A 24,368-nucleotide genomic window follows, 5' to 3' on the forward strand; every position below is an offset into this window, starting at 1 on the left:
ATAATGATGTAAATGAAATAGATTATTTTAATGATTAACTTTCATTACATATGATTAAGGAAGGATTGAATATATTTTTGCAACGACATTAGCGGCGCGGATCAAAGTTCCACTCATTGCAACACAAACAATGAGGACCCTTTTGAGTCAGGATGCTTTTTGACTTGTTTGGGAATATTGCTGACTGGTTTGCTACATTTTCTAGCTCGGCATTGTCAAAAATCAAGTATATCCTTATCAGGGCAATAATTCTATTTTGTATTGCAGTATTTATCTTGTGGTTGTCTGTGTTTCTTTATGCCAGTTTTTACTATGTTTACATGCCTGCAGCTTCACATGTGAGACCCGTGTATTTGACGTTCAAGTGAGTCTTGTTTGTTTATATATTTATTTTAATTTAATATTTGCATTTCATTATGATGATATTTAATATTTGTCTTATAATTTAGATTCTTTGATAGTTGTCAAGATTGTAATCATTTATAAAAAGTTAGTTTGATCAGTTTCAAATTCAAGATACATTAGCCGATTAGGTAATTTTGTCTGGAGTAGTTGAGATTATGGTACGGTTATAGAATATGTCCGCCACCTAAATACAACCATTTACTATACACTACATGTAATTTTCGATAATTTTAACTACTCTGACGATTACTAAAATAAAGCCAATAACTCAAGTTAATTTCTATTTTATTTTATTTTAGGAACTTTGAGTTATTTTGTGTTTTATTTCAGGAACGGTTAGGGTTTAGTTTGTTTTAGGAACATAGGGTCGAGTGATTTTCTGTTTTACTTTATTTTAATTTAGGAACTTTGTCGGTCGATTGTTACAGAGGAGTGTTGATAGCCTACACGGCTACAGAGTGATTAGGGTTAGCAAGGGGGGCTAATTTTATTTTATTTCTTTTTCCCCCGCAAAAACCCATGCCCCACTTTTTTTAAGAATCCACACCAAACAATCCCTCTTTTTACAGAAGGATTAGTGGCGGACAGATTCTATAACCGCTCCGAGATTATTTGTCAACAAAAACCATATGTCACAGCTTTCCAGACGGTTCGTCCTCTGGACATTTCGTCCACAGACAATTCGTCCACCGTACAATTTGTCCACGTCTAATTCGTCCATCCACCTCGGACAATTCATCCACTCGATTACAGCATTTAGACCAATGAATCTAAAATGTTATTTCTTAGCCATTAAAATGGTCAATTATTTTCGTTTTATGGTAAACTTGTTTGTGTCCATTATAGTACTTCATTGATATGTCGACACAGTTGTTATTTAAATTGCTCATCAACTACATAAGAGTAGCCTATGTAGTGGCGACAGCAGGTTTCCTCTCAAAATCTGTGTGGTCCTTAACCGTAAAATAAAATGTGTTGAGTGCGTCGTTAAATAAAATTTCTTTCTTCAACTACACTTATAATTCTGACATACTATTTAGAAAACAAAGCTAGTAACTAAACTAAAATTTAGACATTTATGTCAGAAATACCATAACGTGACATCATTTCAGGTAACCAACCAATAAACAACGTAATATGTCCGTTCCGCTACCAGGTTCTAAATTTAACTAAAAAAATTATAGTGGACAAATTGTCCTAGAATAATTTTTGATTATTGACAAATTGTCTCGAGTTCAACAGTGGACACATTTTTAGTGGACAAATCGTCTGCATCCCATGTCACATACATGAGCATTAGTCCATTTTAATTCACTATCACACCTTTTCAATAGAAGCTTTGAATATGAGCTACAAAACGGATTATCAGGAAAATTTAGACTCCTCAGGCTTAGTTCTATCCATGTGGGTAAATTAAAGCCTGATAGACCATCATACTAACATTACTAATTAGAAGTTGCTGTTCACTGTGAAGGAAAGAAGGAAGGAATTGTTTTATTAAATGACGCACTCAACACATTCTATTTACGGTTATATGGCGTCGGTCACTGTGAAGGCTTTAAGAATAAGATGACTGCTTTCATGTTTGCAAGCTTCTGGAAGAATTGTACTTCCACTCCTAACATGATCTTCAAGATTTGATAGATTGTGGGTACATGAAGATCTTAGATAACATGGATCTGGGTGTGTCAGTAAGTCCCATTTTCTTTAGCCGTTAGCAACAGCTCTTGTTTCTAAAGAACCACAGAAACTTTCCTGTACCTAGGTTAAGAATGTATTCATCTGATTTGAGGATGAATGCAGTCTTTAAGTTCATTGTGGGTCAAGTGGAGAACTTTTCTTAAATCTCATGTTATTGTCAGTGGTGTATTTCCTGTGACTCAGCACCAGTTTCTCCAGACTGACTTTCCATGGATCTTCTGGTAAAATTGTTCAATTTGTTGTCCTCACTATTGTAAAGGGGCGGGATGTAGCACAGTGGTAAAGTGCTCGCTCGATGCACAGTCGGTTTGGGATCGATCCCTGTCAGTGGGCCCATTGGGCTATTTCTTGTTCCAGCCAGTGGACCACGACTTGTATATCGAAGGCTATGTACTACCCTGTCTGTTGGATGGTGCATATAAAAGATCCCTTGCTGCTAATAAAAAAATGTAGCCCATGAAGTGGCAGCAGCAGGTTTCCTTTCTCAATATCTGTGCGGTCCTTAACCATATGTCTGTTGCCGTATAACTGTAAATAAAATGTGTTGAATGCATCATTAAATAAAACATTTCCTTCCTTCGCTATTTTAATGAGGAAATCTATTTTCTTTGCTTGGCCACATCGGTGGGCCCAATGGACTATTTCTCGTCCCAGCCAGTGCACCATGACAGGTATATATCAAAGGCCGTAGTATGTGCTATCCTGTCTGTGGGATGATACATATAAAAGATCCCTTTCCAGTTTTCTCTTTATGACTATATGTGAAAATGACCAAATGTTTGACATCCAATACCCCATGATTAATAATCAATGTGCTCTAGTGGTGTTGTCAAACAAAGCAAACTACTTCTTCATCAGTGGGCCCATTAGGGTATTTTGTCTTTCCAGTCAGTGCACCCCAAGTTTCCTCTCTAAGACTATATGTCAGAATTACCAAATTGTGTTGTTAAGCAAAACAAAGACATTTGCTTCACAGACTAGCTGTAGAGCCATGTGTAACCAGAGCTTTAGATTGCACTAAAGCCGAGGTGATGAAGGGTGTGCTCAGAATAGATAATAAACTTGTGCCCATGTTGGGGAGATAGGGTAACACTTGGAACTTTACTTGTCTTCTAACTTCATAAAAATGCCTTGCACCCACAACGCCACTTGGGACAGGTCAAGGATGAAGATTTTTCACTCATAAATGATGCTGACTGTTTCACAGTCATTTTGGGACATTGGCACAATTCTACAATCATTGCTCAATCTATGGGTGAGATTATTGACTGATGGAAAAAGTCTCATCAGACTAAATCTATTTGTAAGCCATTAACTTGTTTCAAACATTAACAGAACTGTTAAGTTAAATGTTAAGGATTGCCTAAAGGTGTCTGAATTCATTAATTTATGACTGTTTAAACGACAGAGACTTCCTCTTATTTGTAATACTGATATACTGACTAATGTTATTAACAATGCACATTTTCTTTATACATACATGTAGGTTTTTACAAATAACAAAAATAAAATTACAAGAATACAAAAGCCCAAATAAATTAAACTGTTTTGGTGTTTATACACACACACTGAGGTCAATCTATCTTAGCTTCAAATAATTAATCTTTATTATGAGTATCAAGTGGTAATCTTGTAAAGTACCTAAAGCCTCTTATGAATTGACATGGGACCATTGATATAGTCTACATGTTATATAACACAAGCATTCAACATTGATCGCCTTGCTCTGGTGTTTGGTCCATAATTTCATGAATTAATTGCTTCCAGTGTAACTTTACCTAAATATGAAGTGACCATCGTTACAATACATTAATAAGAGAAGGTAAAGAGCATGGCATTCATGGGTAGAAATTAATGTTTCACTAGCACTTTTAGGATTTTTTGTTGTTGTTGGATGGTTTTTGTTGGGGTTTTTTCATTTCAAAATAACAGGGAGCTAGTATTTTTTTTATGGACTAATCTGGTTGTCTGAGGACATAGGAAATATTTTTAAAGTAAATCTCTACCTGTGACATTTGTCTTTTATTACTTGGTTCCAACCCCTAACTCCACTCATTATACCTGTCGCCCATCAGTCTATAAGTATAGTCTGTCCCATCCTCCTACAAATATGTTTTTTATTAATAATTTCAGTTTGGTTTGATGCAAGAAGAAAAGTAAGTGTTTGGGAAATAACAAAAAACATACTATTTTTGTGTGAAAGTTACAAAACAATCGGCTCAGAAATAAATACCTTGTTGTAAAGTCCATAGTATGAAAAAAGGCGTTCCCTGTGGGACGGACTATAGGTCACCAGGTGTTGTAGGTGTCAATGAATCAATTGAATTGTTCAATTAGTGTCTATATTCACATATCAAAGCTTGTTATGTAAGATTACAATGTGGATTGTAACTTCGTTAAAAGGTGTTGGCTAATAAGGATAGTGGTTTTTTTACTGTCAGTGCTACTATACTGTTTTTACATAATTGTATAAATAACATTTCTATATACTTACCTTTTTCTGACACCCAATAGCTGATGTATATTTTTGTACTGAGGTGTCGTTAAACATTTATTCATTCATTCATTCATTCATTCATTCATTCATTCATTCATTCATTCATTCATTCATTCATTCTGTCAGTGCTATAGTACTGGGTATACTAACAAGGATTTTTTCCACCTGATTTCTGAAAACGTTTGTAAATACAGTAAGGTACACTTACAATGAACATGTTTAGAATGAACTACTGCATAGAAGGAACTGATCTTAAAGTCCCGTTTTATCTCCCTATACATTAATAACTAACATATGTAAATGTGTACAACAGACTACTGCTAGAACAAACTAATTATCTTGGTTCCTTCTGGTTCGTTATAAGAGTATTTTACTATACTAAAAACCTATTTTCCTCAAATTCCAATTAAAGCAAAGCCATAAACATATGCTAATAGATTAATTATGATTTGTGATATCACATCCCATGCATACATAGATACATTACAAAATCATGTTTTTGGTTGTTTTTTATTTAGGTCATAAGTAGAAATAATTGTTCTTTGCCTTAATTTATGATGGATTACAAGATAAAAATAATAACTAGTTGATGACGTAGGATGTCATCTTGTTGAGGCTGAATGGGGAATTCTGCTTGGCAAGCCTCTCAGAATGTCCAGTTTTTACCTTCACGGAATAAAGCTGATATCTTATATAGTTATTTTTCATATATTGATGCATTGACACCTACACACCTACAAGTACATACAAAATGATGGATAACATTGTATAATTGAACAGCATGGGGTTATGGGTGGGAATTAAGTAACAAGCAAAAATGTCAGATAAAACAAAAGTAATATTTTCATTGGCTCAGGGAGTTAATAATTTAATTTATTGTAAAATAAATAAAACATGGTCACAGCACAGGTTCTTGCTAGATTATACACACTGCATTTATTTTAAAACCTGATACAGATCTGATACCAGCACCTAGGAATTGTTGAATACTCTTGCATGCATGATGACAGTCATTGCACAGGTTCTTGATGTGTTCGTTGAATATCTTGTGAGAAAAAACAAATCTATACATGTACAGTCAAACTTATCTTAAGCAGTCACACAAGGGAGTAGATAAAGTGGCCTCTTAAGACAGGTGGCCGCTGATTACAGCATATATAGTCATTAAAACATTTGGGGGGTTTTCTTGTTTTACCGTCTGTAAATCAACTTTTGATATGTAGTCTCCTTCAGAAATAATGCAAATGGAATGTATTATATTAACTCTTTTCAATAAATTTGTTTTCTTTTTCCATTTACAATACACCACATGAAGTAGGAATTAAATAATTGTAAGTGCATCTACAAATGTCAAATGTAGCCTTCCCAAAGGCAATTAGATGCCTTACAGAGTCATACTTTTTTAGTTGATACACAGTAGAGATGTCGAGACTGAATAGGGACTAGTATTCCTGAAGGTGTGACGATTGCTTATTCACTGCATCTTATTGCTGTTGTCAAAATATCCCTTTTATATAAAAGTAAACATTTACTGTGGTTGCTTAATACAGGTATTTTAGTGATTTGGGTTCCGATTTAGGTGGCCCCTGGCTGCGTTAAACAGGTGACCGCTTATTATAGGTGCATTTACCTTATAAATCGTTCAGGGGGGGAAAAAGTTACCGCTGATTATAGGTGGCCACTAGGACAGGTTTGACTGTATATATACTCTTCAAAAAAGTAGGCCAACTCTAATAAGAATTTACAATTGCCAAAATTGTAAGGTATATTAGCTGTGGGGAATGGTTATATGATAATAGTGAATTAATTGGGCAAACATTACAACCAGTAGTTCAGTATTACACTAGGTTTTATGACCACCAAAGATCTTGAAGGACGATTGGAGTCAGAAGTAAAATTTGAAAGTTGACGTTTTTTTATCAGTAAATCGCAAATTCAAACAATAAAAACAAAACAATAACAACTGTATAATCAACAGAATGAAAAAGATTGACAGAAATAATGTTCCACAGTGATTAATCGACCTTCCTGGAAATTGTAAAAATCGAGAATGACATCCCAAGCATGTGTACGGGGCAACTGCGTTATGTACGTGCAAACTATGGAATGTATTTCAGTGTGTTGATAAATAGACCTGGTCGTTGTTTACTAGGATGTCTGTGGTCAAAACGCATGTTCTAATATTTGATATTAATATTAATATTTCAGGTTCCCCAACTGTTTTTCGAAGAGTATGTATATATATATATATATATATATATATATATATATATATATATAAATGTATGTACATATAATGTATACATAGACAATTTGCACCAAAATGGTTTTGTCTACATTTGAAATAAAGAGCTTAGGATTACAAAATCAGGGCTTGACCTCAAGAATGTGTTACCTGCAGCAATTTTGAAATGTTTTTTGAGCCTGCCTACAGCCATTTTAAGCCAGTAATTTTTGAAACAAATATAAAAACAAAAACGTTATCCCTTCAACCAACATCAAAAATCTTTATCCAGTGGCAGTCAGTTGCCACTGTTAAAGCCTGTGACCTATGACAATTCATATCACAACTGTGGCATTCATACAGATACCTTCATGATCACTTGTTTGGGACTTTCAAATCTAGAGAATGAAACAAAACCTGTCATTACTATGCATGTAGAGGCTACTCCATTTCTAGTTCTCTGTTGTTTTTTCCACAGACATGACAACACTCAGATTTTTCTTATATCACATAATTTACATAATTTCATCCCACTTTTTATTTCACGCATCAAGAGAGACCTATTGATATTATTGAGAGCTGTCAACCTTTCAGGATTCTGTGGAAGACTTGATATTTGATAGTCTCCCGTTCTCCTACAACCTGACAATTTGAACATTGACATGACTTACAATTATTGAATTTATGGTGTAATATCTGTCATGCATTCATATGATTGTATGTAAGGGTGAAGGAAGGGTCACATTGATTTGCTGGTCAGGTCTCCAGTCGGTCAAAGGTGGTGCATTACAGTGATTGTATTCCACACTGCTGCACACTAGCCTAAGTTACTTAAATATCTATCTGAAATCAAATAGCATATCATTGGAGCTACACATATTGAAGGTCAAATGGGTGCTCATTTGAATATAGATTTAATTTTAGTTTATTTATATGCATGTACCAATTGGTATTTTACAGTGTGAAATTCATTAAGTTTGGCATACATGTACCTGTATGTGTAGATATAGACATGTAAAATCATGCATTCATAGATTTTACCACAATGTATACATATATATAAAAACCCGTGGCATGTATCCAGTATTCTTTATAACTATGTTACAAAGCTGATTCATTCAATTTTATTTCAATGAAAACCCCCAACATTTTTCACTGAATTTCCTCAGTTTTATAGGATAATTTTGATATGTGCATATCACTTGGATAATTAGTTGTAAAAGTTTGAGTTAATGAACAATGTAATTAATCTGACATTTAAAATATGCTTTTTATGGGTTAGTCGGGTCATTTTTAACATACCAAAAGCAACTCATTTTGGGTGGATCTCACTACAAGTATTTTGATTCAGTTGTCTATTGTAAATCTATTCGTGAACATTTTATTAGAATAGCCTACCATAAAACACAAGGCCTGCTTTATTACTTGAAACGGCTGTAGATAAAATTGTTGTTATGCATAAAAAAAATAAAACCTCTCAACTTTAGGTTCTAAGAAATGGTTTCCATAACAGAAATGTATTGAAATTATATCAGAATATGTGGTATAATATATTTGTAATCGGAGAATGTAGTTTTGATTTTCCCAGCAGTGTCATTGGATTGTGTTACTTTAATTTCTTGCATTTTGTTTTTAGGCTTTTTAAAAATATACACAACACAGGATAGCAGTGTATTTATGTATTAACCACTTTAAATATCCTTCATTGCTGTGTACATCATTATATGTATACAGGGTGTGCATTTTACGGTCGCCCCAGGCTAGCAAAAACAACATCCAGCAAGTCAAAATCTTATCATGCTTGGCAACCAAAATAATAGACATTCGTTACAGTATATTATTTTGGAATGTCCAAAATGTAATGTTTGTAAAACAACCAAAAAGTTACTTTTGATAATAAGTCAAGATGTGTACATGTCCATTGAAACTGATCTCCTATGCCAAATACATTTACTCTTTTTTGTGTTTTAAAAAATATAAAATCGGGCAACTCAAAAATTGCACAGGCTAGACAGTGTGCTGACATGACTCGCCCAAATGGCAAGTAAAAAAAAAATCCCAAGTGAACACCCTGTGTTTATGTACCTTATTCCAATAAGTGAATTATCCAGCAGTGTGTTACCTAAAATTGGGTTTGATAATTTTATTTTTGTTAAGTAATGTTGAGTCGCCAAGTACATGTAGGCTTATTTGTGCTGTGTTTTTATTCACAGTGTTTGTTCTGATGGCTTCAGCGTTTGTTCGTTTCCATCAGCAAATGTGTCCTTGGGCCATGATGGAAGAGAGGAGGTAAGTTTATGTTTTGTATCTGGAAATTCCACCATGAGCATAGCTAATCAGTAATGATGTTTGATGGAATTACAGGTTTTCGAAATTTCACTAAAGTTAGATATAAAACATGTAGATATATGACAAGTGTACATGTCGATAAAAGCTAATGAATAACATTACAGTAATAAAAACATGTACATATATATGTATGTATGTATTATTATTTTTCTATATAGTAATTGTGCAATGTATACACATACATACCAAAAGAGTTTTATATACAGCATCTGAGTTGTTTTATGAAATAACTTAACAATGGATATTTTAAACATTTTTGGACAGTATGCTCATTGTGTAAAAAAAATATTTTTAGTTTACAGTAGTTATGCAGTCTGTGATATATAAACTGAAATCTTACGTCATAAGTATTTTTTCCAGATACTGCACAAAGGGCAGCCATATAGAATATTCCTGGAATTGGACATGCCAGAATCCCAAACAAACAGAAACCTTGGTTAGTAAACTTCCCCACCCCCACCCCCCACACACACACCCATACACTACTCCATGCTAGTGTTGTTTTGTGGGAGAAACTCAAATGAACAGATGTTTAAGGAAAGAAAAAGAAAGAAATGTTTTATTTAAGGATGCACTCAACACATTTTATTTACGGTTATATGGCGTCAAACATATGGTTACGGACCACACAGATTTTGAGAGGAAACCCGCTGTCGCCACTACATGGGCTGCTCTTTCCGATTAGCAGCAAGGGATCTTTTATTTGCGCTTCCCACAGGCTGGATAGCACAAACCATGGCTTTGTTGAACCAGTTCTGGATCACTGGTCGGTGCAAGTGGGTTACACCTACCCACTGAGCCTTGCGGAGCACTCACTCAGGGTTTGGAGTCGGTATCTGGATTAAAAATCCCATGCCTCGACTGGGATCCGAACCCAGTACCTACCAGCCTGTAGACCGATGGCCTAACCACGATGCCACCGAGGCCGGTTTAAGGAAAGAAATGCTCATTTGTTATTCCATTCAATTCTTATTTGATATTCTTATAGTTATGGTATTTGTGAAGCCTATACCCATTGAGCTATTTTTCGTTTCCAGCCAGTTTACCATGATTGGTATATTAAAGGCTGTGGTATGTTCTCTCCTGTCTGGGATGGTGCATATAAAAGATCCCTTGCTACTAATGAAAAAAGGTAGCGTGTTTCATTTTAAATATATGCCAAAATTGTCAAATATTTGACATTCAATAGCCAATGAGAAATAAATCAATGTGCTCTAGTTGCCATATTATTAAAGACATCTTTACAAGACTCTTTCTTAGCTAATGCTACAACTGATGGTGAATAATATCTGGTAAAAATGCTCTGTTGTAGGTATGTTCATGATAGTTGTCAAACTGTATGACAAGACTGGAAGAATATCACAAGAGTCATCTAGAACTGTGAGTTATGGTATTTTATATTAGTACTTTTAAGTTTGTCATGTTATTACAATGATTCCAGAAAGGATCACATGCAGAATCTTATGTTGTGTGTTCATGTGAAAAGGTACATAAATAGAGATTATTATACGAGCTTGTGTGTCATACTGATTTTATGAAATGAGTGTCAGGATTATTGTATTGTATTACCCGAGTGAGAGTGAGGGTAATACATGAATCCTGAGACGAGTTTCATAAAATCAGTATGATTCACACGCAAGTGTAATAATTTCTTTATTATCCACATTATCTAAAATATTATTTTTATGAATAGCAATCTAGGACTATGTCAAAACGTTTGAAACATAACTAAAAAGAGACGATGAAATGACGTAATTTTCTGAAATGATGTCATTTTTGATAAGCATTTAAACTGAGGAAGCATTAAGTTATGACGTCACTTCACAAAATTACGTCATTTGTGGTGCATGTGAAATCATTAAGACACATATAGGTCATACTGATTATATATTTCCCTGAATATCTTGAACTATGCAGATAATAAACTAATTTCTTTTCAACATCACCTGTTCTCAAACAAGTGCACTCCCCCCTACAGCTAGTAGTCTTGTCTGAATATCCCAACAGCCAAAGGGATGGCCTAAAATTCTTCTACTGTATGCGCCCTCTAGCTCCTCCTTTTTTCCTCCACTGTTCAGTTCGGACGTCCTTTTCTTTGGCTCTGATTTACTTGGAGTAATCTATTGGTTTTTCTTATCTTTATTGATTGTTTTATCTGTGGAATATCTTCCTACATATTGTTACAACATTCTTGTGTATTTCTTTTGGCATAATTCACTTGGTTTAACAAGCGATTTTTCCAAATTTTTAATCGTCGTGTGTGCCCATCAAAATAGTGACTTTTGTTTACTGGAATTGTACAGACTTATGTTTTTTCTTTCTATTTAACAGATTGAAATTATCATGTCAGATACTAGTTCTGTTAGTGTTGCCAGTCTTGTCTTTGATGCTAAAAGTTCATGTTGGGGGGGAGACACGCACAAACTTTGTCCGGGGTGTAGAACTCCTTGTAAAGACGAATCGCAGTGTGACTTCTGACGATGTTGCAAGAGACTATTGCGACCATAGCAGTTTCCATGGTCACTACGGCTCCAGTGGTTCCAGTGGCACCTGTTACATTCGCCGCCTAGCCTTCGTCTGTTCGTGAATCGGCTCAACCTAAGACTTGGACATTGCTTTTTACTGTGTATAAGGCGCCAGAGGCTACCGCGATACAGGATCCAGCGGCTACTTCAGTGTGGCGATCTTCCCACTCATCCCGTGATAAATCGAAGATTTCCTCATCTCATCGGAGCCAGGACCATAGCCATTCACCATGGCTTCCCACAGGCCACACGTGTCTAAGATGCCAGAGGCTACCGTGATACAGGATCCCGATGGGACCGTACACATTCTAAATCACCACAGCCTTCCAGTGCAACTGATCGGCATGCATGTTCACTGCTTTCCACGGGCCGCTTAGAGAGAAGGCATCGCTCAAGCATTCTTGAGAATCAGACTTCATGGGGAGCTGACGGGACCGTCCCTGGTTCAATGCACCACGGCCGTTCAGCATGGGTGCTGGACTTGCTTGTTGCTGGCTTCAGAGGGTTTTCCTTCTGATGGTTCACAACCAACGGTTATCGAGATCACTTACTACAGCATACCTTTGCAGCTATAAATGCTGCCACGGTTCCTGGACCTTCAGTTGCGGTCATTTCGGGTGACCCTACTCTACAGCGAATCTGAGGAATGGCACCGATGTTAGACCAGGTTAACAGGTCTACGGCGACTTCCACTCAGTGATTCACTTGTCTCGAGATAGAAGTCGACTGTTCTCAACTCATCATAGCCAAGAAAGCAGTCGGTCTCCATTGGCCATTCTGACAGACAGGGTGTCGATTCGTCCAACCATGGCTTCCAACAGGACCATACATGGTCCCGCTTGCCATGGGTAGCTGCTCACCACGGTCTTCCGTGGATCATAATTTTCCAGCTTCAAAATTCAACCTTCAAGTGGTTTGACAGATTCCGCTGGGGTCATCTTAACCAGTGATCTGTATGGGATCGACATGTCTGCGCTAGATTCTTGAGCCGTTGATGACATCTTGGAAGAGCACAGTGTCTATGATCTGCACCAACACCTTCACCTTCCTTCTTTTTTGAGATTGTCAGAACACAGAGCCAGTTTTTCCAGATCACCTGTTGATCGTCAGTTCGCTGTTGAGATGGAAGGAAGATGGATACAGCTTCAGTCTTGGTTACCATAACAACAAATGAGTTGCGGTAGACCTCACTACATGGTCTTAAACATGCAGCCAGTTGCAGGAATTCATCATAGGGGTTTAGCTTGCTGTCATCGATTCGAAGTTACAAGTGTTGCGGTTTTGCACTGAAGACAGTATGCCGGTCAACTGTTGGTGCTGTTTTTGAGACACCATGACGAGTACTGTGTACCATGCAGCGGTTTGTCTGTTGATCGGTGACATTACCTAGATATTCAGTTGGTCGATCACTTAATCCATTGCTGACGCATTGCTTGCCACTTCTGCTGGATTACTGCTCAGATGTTCTGGTTCCTGCATCGCTAAATGACTGTGTCAGGAAGTACCAGAGCAAGACGAAGTTAGCTGTTCATGTCAATTTCATACATCAGTTTTTGCATTGCCTTCGCTGGATTGTCCATCTCTAAATGTCTCAGTTGCAACTATCACAGAGTCCTCAATTCATCGAAGCCCTGCTGCATACAGACCTGGGGCTAGTACAGGTTTCCTCCGACAGATAAGACAAGAGTCAGTCTGCAGTCTCCATAGTCCTGGCAGAACCTGTGACTTTCCACTTTTGGCAAAGCCTGTTGGGTCTTCTGACATCAGCTCCAGATATGACACTCAGGGCCTTTTACAGTTATGTCACCGTCAAGTCTTCCTGTATTCATTTATCACATTGAACAACCCTAGATTGCCGATCAACCTTCTCAACGACCTCTTGTCCAGATGTTCAGACCAGACTAGTAGCTGTAGGGGGAGTGCACTTGTTTGAGGACAGGTGATGTATCTATAAATAGAAAACACCTCAAGTTTTCACCAGTGTTGCTGCTTACTGAAAGGCCAGACTTTGGTTTATTCTTCCAATTTCTTAATTTCTGTCTTATGTAGTTTCCAGAGCTCACCCTGTGCATTGCCAAATTAGTAAATTTTTTACAAAATGGCTACAACATTTAGTTCTTGGTTAATAAAAGTTTCCTTAAATTAAACACATTTTCAAGGAAACACTATATATCTGAAAATTGGCTAAAGCAGAATTTGTTCCAGTCTAAGCCCTGAGTTCGAGAATAATGAGCTATGAGGAATTACAAATTATCTATCCCAACATTTATTCATTAGGGACAGACAATTTGTAACTACTAGTAGCAAGTTGGTTATTATGTTTATTACCCATTGTCACTTTTGACTGGTTTTTAATATAAAAATTATTCTGCTGTCTAAAACAAAGCCATCATGCATTATATTATATACTGTTAAAGATAAGTAGGGGATATTCCATTTCAAATATCAATAATTAGAGAATAAAATCAGATATAACACTCAAAATAAGTGCGTTAAAGGGACATACCCTAGTTTTTAAACACTAAGATATATTTTTGACTATTGTAGCTGTTTTTGATAACTGAAATCATACTTTACTTAGATTGTATTGTTTAGATTATCAGTTTCCGTACATTCGATGTGTCTTTAGTCAACTTGTTGTTTTTAATATCACAAAATACATTTCTCGTATTTTTAAAAACGCACATGCGTCTGAGAAGTAACAGTCATGGAGTCGAGTTTTAGTGAGTTTTCAGAGTGTATTTCAACATTTCAAAGTTACAGACTCATGTTTCACTCAATTGTAACTTTATGCAAATGTGTTTCAGGTTTGTAGATTAACTAAACTTCGTGTTAATTTTCACGGGTTGAAACTAGGGTCTGTCCCTTTAATGTTCCCATTCAAAGAGCATGAAAAAACGCACCAATTGTTTTGATCACAAAGCACGTGACATGATGTTGCACGTGTGAAGTGTGTGATTTGAAATTGAACACTTAGTTTGTGTGTACATTGTGTGCACACTGTGGCAATATATTCTTTCTTGTTTGTTACTGGAACACCAAATCATAACCTTGCTGTCACATTCTTTACAACATTGTGTAACTTTTCATCAATGCGATGTCTTATACATCAGAAACGTCTCAGGGCTGTATGCATGCTCCAAGTTGGCACCACCCAGCGAGTTGTGGCCCATATACTTAATGTATCACAATCAGTCATTAGCCAATTGTCGGCCCGATATCAATAAACCAGAAATGTGGATGATCATCCCTGTTGTGGACAGCCAAGGGCCACAATACCGGTGTAGGACTGCTTCATTAGGATTTACACATTGAGGAATCGAGGTCAATCAGTCAATCAAATCGCAAGAGAACTCTGTGTTACAACAGTGTCTGGTCAGACTATTCGTAAAAGACAGTATGGAAGTAACAACTACACATGTCAACCCTATGTTACCTTACATTTGACTGCAAGACACATTGCTACCAGACATCAATAGTGTGTGTACACATCGTAGACATTGGACTAACAGACACTGGGCTCGGGTAATATTTTCAGACGAGTCGAGATTCATACTAGACTTCCATGATCAACAACAGCCTGTCTGGCAATGTCCCAATGAACACTACACCATTGGGTCCATTATGGTGTGAGGTGGCATCACCATGACTGCCAGAACCCAGCTGCATAATGTTCATGGGAGGGTCACTGGGAAGTACTACCGTGACAACATCCTTGCACTGATCGTTGAGCCCTTCGCACGTCAGGCTGGATGCCATTTTGTTTTTCAGGATGACAACGCCTGTGCTCACTATTGTTTACTGGTCACTGTGTATCTGCAGCAACAGAACATCACCACACTAAGCCCTAAGCCCTAAGCCCAGACATTTTTCCCATTGAGCACATGTGGGACATCATCGAACGATATCTCAGAGAATGTCAACATCAGCCAACCAACTTGGCTGCATTAGGCACCACTCTCCAAGAGGAATGGGGCAGGATCCCCCAAAATATTATTGGACGTTTAATCGGGAGCATTAATCGGGAGATTCGTGTGTGCTTGTCGAACCGCGAGAGTTTTACCCATTACTAGTGCAAATATTGAAAACTTATTGTGTTTTACCATTAATTAATATTGCAATAAAAATTAATACATCTGTGTTATATTGTGTTATATTTGAATATCCCCTACTTATTATGAACATTATATAATCTTACATTCATTACATTTAATTTAATGCATTTGAAAACATATAGGAATACCAAAACAAATTTGAGAGAAAGAGGACATGGTGTAAGCAAATTAAAATCATGTAAATTCTTATATATTAAGACTGTTTATACTTTCACTGAATGATTCATTGTATGTCAGATGCATATCGATAAGTTCTTTAGCCACACTTCAGATAGTTTGTTTAATATCTTCATATTTGACTTTTCTCACAGACTCTTCTGCATTACCGGTCATGGCTGCTGCGTACTTTGCAGACCATTGTGCTGTTACCACTTTACCTGGCAAATTTAGTGGAACAGTCGCAGTTGATCAACGTGGAAGTATTCCCCAAGTTCTTTGATGATCTGGTGAGTTTTAAGTCAGTTTGCATTATTAGTCCCCTACCTGTCCAACTGGAGGAACTGTATGTTTCATTTTCGTTTGTCTGCCTGCCTGCCTGCCTGTCTTTTTGTCTGTCTAACTGACTGTATGTCTGTCCCGCATATAGTTTTTAGGATGTTTTTTTAACAATGTCTTGAGATATTGAGTTGACATTTTGTGGATAGCTTTATCAAATACTGTTATAGATAAAGTTTTAACTTGTATGGCGGCTTACCCATTTTTGAGAGAGTTATGACCCTTGAACTTAGGCGATGTGAAAATATGTTTTTATGGCTTTTTTTCTCTTTTTTTGCAATGCTTGACAATATTTTGATGAAATTTTGTATATAGTTTTATCATGTACTGTTACAGATAAGTTTAACTTTCATGGCGATTTATCCATTTTTCACAGAGTTATGGCCCTTGAATTTAGGAGATACAAAAATTTGTTGGGGCCAGTAGGGGGAAAGGTATTGCTTTAGCAGTACTCTCAGAATGTTTGTGTTATATACAGGGATGTGAGAGGTATGCGGAAACGCATACATGTACTTTTTTTTTTTTTTTAAATGCGGAAACTGCCACATCGCGCACAAGAGTTGGATCGAAAGTAGTATCGTGCGATCGCAAGTAGTATTCACGCATAGTACATTCCCTTGGCTGGATTTCGTCATCTTCACTGCGATTGGCCACTTTTGTCCAATCCAGGATATGCTATTTGAAAGCCTTTGTTCGACCTGGGAAGAAAGTAAGCTTTTTTGTTCCAGCCCCTCTCACATCCCTGTATATAGACTCTTTCATTTTTGTGGTCCAACATTGTGTAAATCTGTCAGTACTATTCTCAGTGTCATCTCTAAAATAAGTTTACTATGATGGTGCTGGAGAGCAGATATCTTGTCCTGTACTTCACACTAGTGGTGTCTCATGACTGGCTAAAATAACTTGCTATTATATTGTAAACTGAGAGTAATTATATTCCATAATGTGATTGGTTAATTACGTTGTTTTCGGACATGAAATAGACAATAACACCTGGAAAGCTAATGATGTCATTAGAAAGTGACGCATATGTAATTAAAAAGTGGGACAGGCTACGTTACAGGGCTAGCTCTGGATGAACAAAAATGTTTGACAAAAAAATATATTTAACTGCAGACACTGAGCTATATTTGTTAACAAAGTATCAGTTGTTACATGAAATTATTTTACCAAATTAAAATAAATGTTTTCAAGTGTCTTTAAATTTCATTATTGGCGAATTGTAGCATGTACCAGAGCCAGCCCTGAGTTAACTGTCCACGGGTCAACTGTTATATTACAGCCAGGTATTTCTTTTTAAAAAATATGAGTCATATGGTTGCATGAAAAAACATCTTAGTTTACAATGGAGATAACCATATGGAATTTTTAGATTTGAATATGTTTTTGCCTATTTGATGCCTGCTTTTGGTCAAAAAATACATTTGGGGCCATAACATAGACATTAACACCTACAAATCTAAAAAATCCTTATTGTTATGTCCTAATAAGATTCGACCAGCCTCGGTGGTGTTGTGGTTAGGCCATCAGTCTACAGGCTGGTAGGTACTGGGTTCAGATCCCAGTCGAGGCATGGGATTTTTAATCCAGATACCGACTCCAAACCTTGAGTGAGTGCTCCGCAAGGCTCAATGGGTAGGTGTAAACCACTTGCACCGACCAGTTATCCATAACTGGTTCAACAAAGGCCATGGTTTGTGCTATCCTGCCTGTGGGAAGCACAAATAAAAGATCCCTTGCTGCTAATCGGAAAGAGTAGCCCATGTAGTGGTGACAGCGGGTTTCCTCTCAAAATCTGTGTGGTCCTTAACCATATGTCTGACGCCATATAACCATAAATAAAATGTGTTGAGTGCATCGTTAAATAAAACATTTCTTTCTTTCTTTCTTTCCTAATAAGATTCTTATGGTTACAGTTGTATACATGCTTGTTTTGAACTGTCATGTTTGTATAGTTTATTCTGAGACACATGTATTCAATTATTACTATCAGCACTGTGTTGATATTAGTATTCAAATACATGTGTTGTGTCACAACTTAATAATAAGTGTTGTCTCTCTCTTTGTAATTTCATCCCTAGCATACCTGATAGTATGACAACCTTTTTGGATATATTTGTGTCTGTAATTCTTTCTTTTTTTTAAAAATCTGTAATATATGACAATTTACATTCTTTTGCAGAACTTTCCATCAGTTGGAGCTCTGATTGATGTTCAGAATAGGAAGATTGAGATCTATTCAGCAAAACTGAAATTATTTGCTGATTTTGTTGGTCTCAGGTAGGTAAAAAAGTAGAGATTAGAATTGTTTTGTTGGTAATTTTTAGAATTAATACAAACTGCAGTCAGTGGATTGTTTTTAACCAGTAGTTTACATTGCTAACTTTTATTAGTGGTTTTTATTATAAGTTTTTTTTTTAAGCACTATAAATATGGTATTGGCAACTCAATACATAAAAAAAATAGTCTTAGTTAAAAATAAAACCAAAACATATTTAATATTTGTATCGGCAGGTAAATGGAAAACATTAGGCAGAGACTCAAACATAAAGGGATAAAATGTATACATTTTGAATTACTTGATGAAACCTTTTCATTAGCTAGCTTTATCGATTGATACTGACCCCCAAAAGTAACTGTTTATACTGGAGGAAATAGTTAACAATACACAAGCCAGTTAACTAGTAGGTCATAAAAAAAAACATTACATGGTAAAAACAAAAGTAACTGTGTATACTGGAGGAGATAGTTAAACATACATAAGCCAGTGAAAAAGCATTACATTTGTAAAATAGAATAGGAATTCATCTGAAATGTATATCATCTGATTCTGTGTTTTTTATTTTTCAGGTATTTTATGTTTTACTGGCCTTGGGTTACATCAATTTGTGGAGTGTGCTTCAATTTTGTCTTCCTCACGTTTGTAGCACTAGTGTCATGGTACCACTACTCACAGAGAGTAGAGGAAGATGAAGAAATGGAAGAAATTCCATTACTGAACAGAAGAATGTCGGTACACGAACGCCGACTCAAACTACAAGCAGATTTCAACAAAGAACAAGGTAGTTAACAGCGTTTTAAACTGGGCTCACAATATTATTAGTAATTTGCCAAATTTAGTCATAACTTTCAGTATTCTCATTGCTCCATTTAAGCAGAGTGGCCCACCCAGCTATTGCATTTTGCTGTCCCTCTTTCGTGTTTTGCCACCCCCACCCCTTATTTTTCTATGACTCTCTTTATTTTCCTGCATCCTACTGTATTTTACAGCACCCAGCTCTGCTATTGTAAAGTGCACACTTTTCTCACACACTGAAAAAAAAATCAGTCAATTACCACACTTGACATCAAATAAAACAATCTGTGGTGTGTACGGAAACGCATCTGATGAAAAACTTCAGTAGTTTACAACAGTTACCATAACGTAATTTAACAGTATTTTTAACTGCCTCTATTGTATTCCATACCAGTATCCATGTGCATGTTTGATACACAATTGATTGAAAACATATTTTATTGCATAAACAACTTACTTACTAGGCCTTCTGCTATATACATACAATATAATGGTGACAATTACTTAAAAATAATATAATAGTAATGTATACATATAAAATTTACACACAATAAAAGATATATTTTATTTCAGCCATGAAAACATTTTATTTTTATCATTTCAACAATCTCCATCTGAAAAACCCCATTTATTTGGCGCAAAATTATCACTGACCTGATAGAACGGCCATTCTGTGTATCCACTGTCTCTGGTCTGATATTTTGTCCTCAATTGCAGATTAAATTTGTCATAACTAATGATTTTTTACTTTCTCCCATTTGTATATTCAGCAATTCCTAATAAAATATTAGAAACGTTTTATTATTTTAGGGATATCACAGCTTATAAACACAACAGAAGTGGAAAGCTCATTTATCTTGGGTGCCAAATAATATATACAGTGCTTTTACAAAAAACGACTTATTATCAGCTGGCAATATCAATGCGATCGATTCATTCGAAGAAAATCGAAATAAAAAGAACACAAATGTTTTCCCACATTAGGGGATCACTTTTAAAAAAGAAATTCTTGTCCATTTGCTGTTTTCTTATACTGAAGGGCAAAATAAAGGGTAGGTCTTTCCATAAAGTCCACACATACACACACACGCATGATATACTGTAACCAAGCTTTCCCCTTTTTTTTTTTGGAAGGGTGGGGGTGGCGCAGTCGTGGTCCTTTTAGTTTTCACCCAGCGAGAACACTGGCTTTTGTAGCCAAATGTAAATTTCAGTTAGCCAAACAGTCAAAATTGTTATATAAATAAAAAGGAAACCCCAGTGCTCAATTCTGTTCTTACAGAAATATAAATGGATATGATGTTGGTTGATCTAGCTAAAACTCCATATCTAAATGCAACATGTGTATCATGTGGGTGGATATGAGGGGAGAATGAACGGCTCAGTGAATATATGTCTGAAACAAAAATATAGCAGGAAGTTCATTATCATATAATTTTGCCTTTATCATAGTATGGGGTGGGATTGAGCTCAGTCAGTTGACTGCTCACTTGAGGTGCTTGTGTCGCAGGATCGAATCACCTTGGTGGATCCATTCAACTGATTGGGGTTTTTCTCATTCCAACCAGTGCACCACAACTGGTCAAAAGCTGTAGTATGTGCTTTCCTGTCTGTAGGAGAGTGCATATTAAAGATCCCTTGCTGTGTTAGGAAAAATGTAGCAGGTTTCCTCTGATGACTATGAGTCAGAATTACCAAATATTTGACATCCAATAGCCGATGATTAATTAATCAATATGCTGTAGTGGTGTCGTTAAACAAAATCAAAACCATCATAATATTTTTGAGATCAGATTAAAGCCCTTACCATCAACTTGTTTTGCAGATGATGAAGATGAGGATGACAATAATGAGTCAGGTGGAGACCCTGAAGAAACGTCGGTGATGACGGTCGGCATGGTTATCCCTGACATCAACATCCAGCCCCCAGAACAGGAGGAGCCAGTGGTGGAACACGTAGAGCATGTTCACAAGTCCGTCTCATTCGCACCACAGGTCGAGGACAAGCCTGTGAGATTCCGGCGCCACAGCAGAGTGTTAGCAGAAGATGTGGCCAAATTTTAGAAGCATTTTTAATTTTCTAGTCATCATCGTGTTCTTATTTATATTTTTTATGACATGCTTAAAACAAAGCTGTGAGAAAGGTCAGAATTTTTACAAAACCACTTTGCCCAAGATGGGCAGTTGGAAATATTTGCTCAAAATAATGTTGGGGTTCTTTTTGTAAATTAAAAACATAGTTGATAGTATAAGACCAGGTTTTAAGTTAAAGTAATGTTAACTTTATTTTTATTTTTTATTTAAGTCATCTGATAAACAATTCAGTAAAAAGGAGGATATTAGCAGGGTTCCACTACTTTCTGTTGGAGATAAATATGGTAACATGCTACAGTTAGACTGCCATCAAACTTATATATTACAAATATACTGGAGATGTACAAGGTTGTTTAGGACCATTGTCCATCAATACCTGGAGTCAGTTTTAATGATCTGGCTTCAGTCTCATATAGATTAAGTTATTCTCATTTGTAAATTAGTGTTAAAAAAGAAACTTCTGTTTCATATGAAATACACTGTTGTGATATTAACTGCTTGCTATACATACCAGTTTAGTGACGTTTATTTTATGCATAATACTTTGCAACTGAAGGTGATTAAGGTTACAAAAATTGCAAAGACCATGGTGGCTAAAGTACCTATACACATGAAACTACCATCTAATAACCCCACTTCTGCTGTGTAATAATTTGGTGTTTTAATACCTAACAACATCCTCTGTGTGGACATATCAAACTTTTGAAAATACATGTATATGGACTTGGTTTGCAAATACAGCCTACTCATATAATTTCTCTGGTGTGTACCAGGGTTGTACCTGGCCTATAAGGCTGATGTCAAGACATTTGTCTTGTCCTATTTGACAAATGGTTCAGTTTTATCCATTCATTTTTTTAAATTTCAACTTAATACTTCTACATTTATGTAAAATGTAAATGGATTTGTCGGTCCAATATGGAACTGACAATTATTTTACTTGGGCAGAATAATCTAAAAAGCTGCAATATGTATTTAGGTTCAAATGATGACACCATTCAAATAATGTCGCTGCATATCCCCACAATAATAATAAACTCTCACACCATGACTTCTGTTTTTGTCCAAAAAAAATACTTTATAACATTTTAATAGTCAGTTTTGTGGGGTCAGTGACGATGTGGGGCCCCAAGGCAAATGCTTCCTTTAAAATACTACTATTGTAATCCATTACTGAATTTGAGATTATTTGTAGTTGCTAATTTTTGGCAATGTTGTGTTGATAATGTAAAATCAGTGAAGACTGAAGTGAAGTAGAACTAATTGTTAACACCATGCAACCTATTGTTTTTAGTGCCAAAGGGAGATAACAGACAAATGTTTCCCCATTGTGTATGAATTTAGCATTAGAAACCTATCTAGTATTTTGACCATTAGTACTTGAACAGGGTTCATACGTTTAAAATATTTTTATTTTCGAGGACTTTTAAGCACTATTATAAGCCAATTTAGCTAAGTAGTCGCTGAACTTTCTAGTTTAATTATTTAATTAATATATATAGTAAAATATTATCTTTTTAGTTTATTCTTCTGGTCACGATATGTCATACACATACCCGCCCCTACCTCTTTGAACTGTTTTGAACTGTATCTAATTGTGAAAGATTTCAGAACTATAATAACCAACTTCACAATCTGTATTGCACTGGTGTATGAAGAATTTAAAGATGTAAGTCACAGCACAGAGTATGCACATGACACAGACTTTGATAGAATTGGTTTATTGATATTTTGCTACCGCTCAGGTTGACGGTATGTAATATGTTCATTCATCACAGGGACAGATGTTTATTTTTCAGGCTGAATACTGTTTATGCTTTGTAAAAGGATCCAGCAATAAGTGATTGATAAGCCTTAAATATGTCTATATGAGGCCAAATATGAACTGTTGATCTGTTTTATGTATTAAGATTGCCAAGGCAGATTTTATTGTACATAGTTTATAGTTAATTTTTAAGTTATGCTTGAATATATTTATATAATATATATTGTTCTTCATGACTGTTTTATAAAGTTTCTCAACATGCATCTATTTTATATTTGAATGGTTATGTGTACATATTTTTTAAAAACACATAAATCGAAGCTACTGTTTAACTCAGTGTGATGATGTTTTTGAGTCCCCTAATGGTCCAACTTGAGGGGACTATAATTTTTGTCTCTGTCCATCTGTCACACTTAGGGTTTCCAATTATTTGTTCGCAATGCTTCAAGATACTGAGCTGAAACTTTGTATTATAGTGTTATCATGTAGAGTTATAGATCCTGTTTGACTTCCATTTGAATTTACCCATTTTGGAGTTATGTCCCTTTAATTTAGGAGATGTGAAAGTTTGTTGGGCTGGGTAGGTGAGATGTATTGCCTCAACAGTACTCTCAGAATGCTTGTTTATCTTTGTAGTAGGTTTCTTTCACGTTAATAATTAATGCTAGACACAATCAGAGAAATGTCCAACTTTTCTGCATACTGGAAATAATCAATTTATTTCATGACAACGATATTGTATACAATTGTTACGGTGATCAAAAACTGTGATACTTGTGCACAACCAAATGAACTCCCCAACTAGAATCATAAGTTATTGACTGTATGCATGTGATACGGGGGGGGGGGGGGGGGGGGGGGGGATACAATCTAATACAAATATCACAGTAATATGTGTAATTATCTAGACCAGTAACAAGTATTGAAAGAACCATCTTTAGGTACCAAATAACCATATACATTTATATGATGGTTTAAAATGTCCTACCATATCATTAAAACAACACATTTACTGAACCTAGTGGTCAGTACAGATATGCTCCAATAACCTTTAACAGTATTCTGTATGTGCAACTGCCATCATCACTTTATCATACCATTCCAGATTATTCATTGTATTAA

At 35.9% G+C, this 24,368-nt stretch overlaps 1 protein-coding gene across 1 annotated transcript; it reads left to right on the top strand.

Annotated features, from left to right (window-relative positions):
• Positions 1-130: 130 nt before the first annotated feature.
• Positions 131-24,084, top strand: LOC121371320 (seipin-like). Its single transcript, XM_041497125.1, has 8 exons — positions 131-364; positions 9,041-9,116; positions 9,537-9,612; positions 10,489-10,556; positions 16,128-16,262; positions 18,494-18,591; positions 19,162-19,373; positions 21,213-24,084. The coding sequence occupies exons 1-8, from the start codon at positions 153-155 to the stop codon at positions 21,449-21,451; spliced, it is 1,116 nt and encodes a 371-aa protein (XP_041353059.1). The 5' UTR covers positions 131-152; the 3' UTR covers positions 21,452-24,084.
• Positions 24,085-24,368: the final 284 nt, after the last annotated feature.

Source organism: Gigantopelta aegis, chromosome 4, assembly GCF_016097555.1.
Source record: "Gigantopelta aegis isolate Gae_Host chromosome 4, Gae_host_genome, whole genome shotgun sequence".
NCBI lineage: Eukaryota > Metazoa > Mollusca > Gastropoda > Neomphalida > Peltospiridae > Gigantopelta > Gigantopelta aegis.

What these genes read in the sequence shown, in the direction of transcription:
- LOC121371320 (XM_041497125.1), top strand. Translation starts at nt 153, where the DNA reads ATGCTTTTTGACTTGTTTGGGAATATTGCTGACTGGTTTGCTACATTT. An exon ending in CCCGTGTATTTGACGTTCAA is followed by an intron (nt 365 to 9,040) that starts GTGAGTCTTGTT and finishes TTTTATTCACAG; the next exon opens with TGTTTGTTCTGATGGCTTCA. An exon ending in CCAAACAAACAGAAACCTTG is followed by an intron (nt 9,613 to 10,488) that starts GTTAGTAAACTT and finishes GCTCTGTTGTAG; the next exon opens with GTATGTTCATGATAGTTGTC.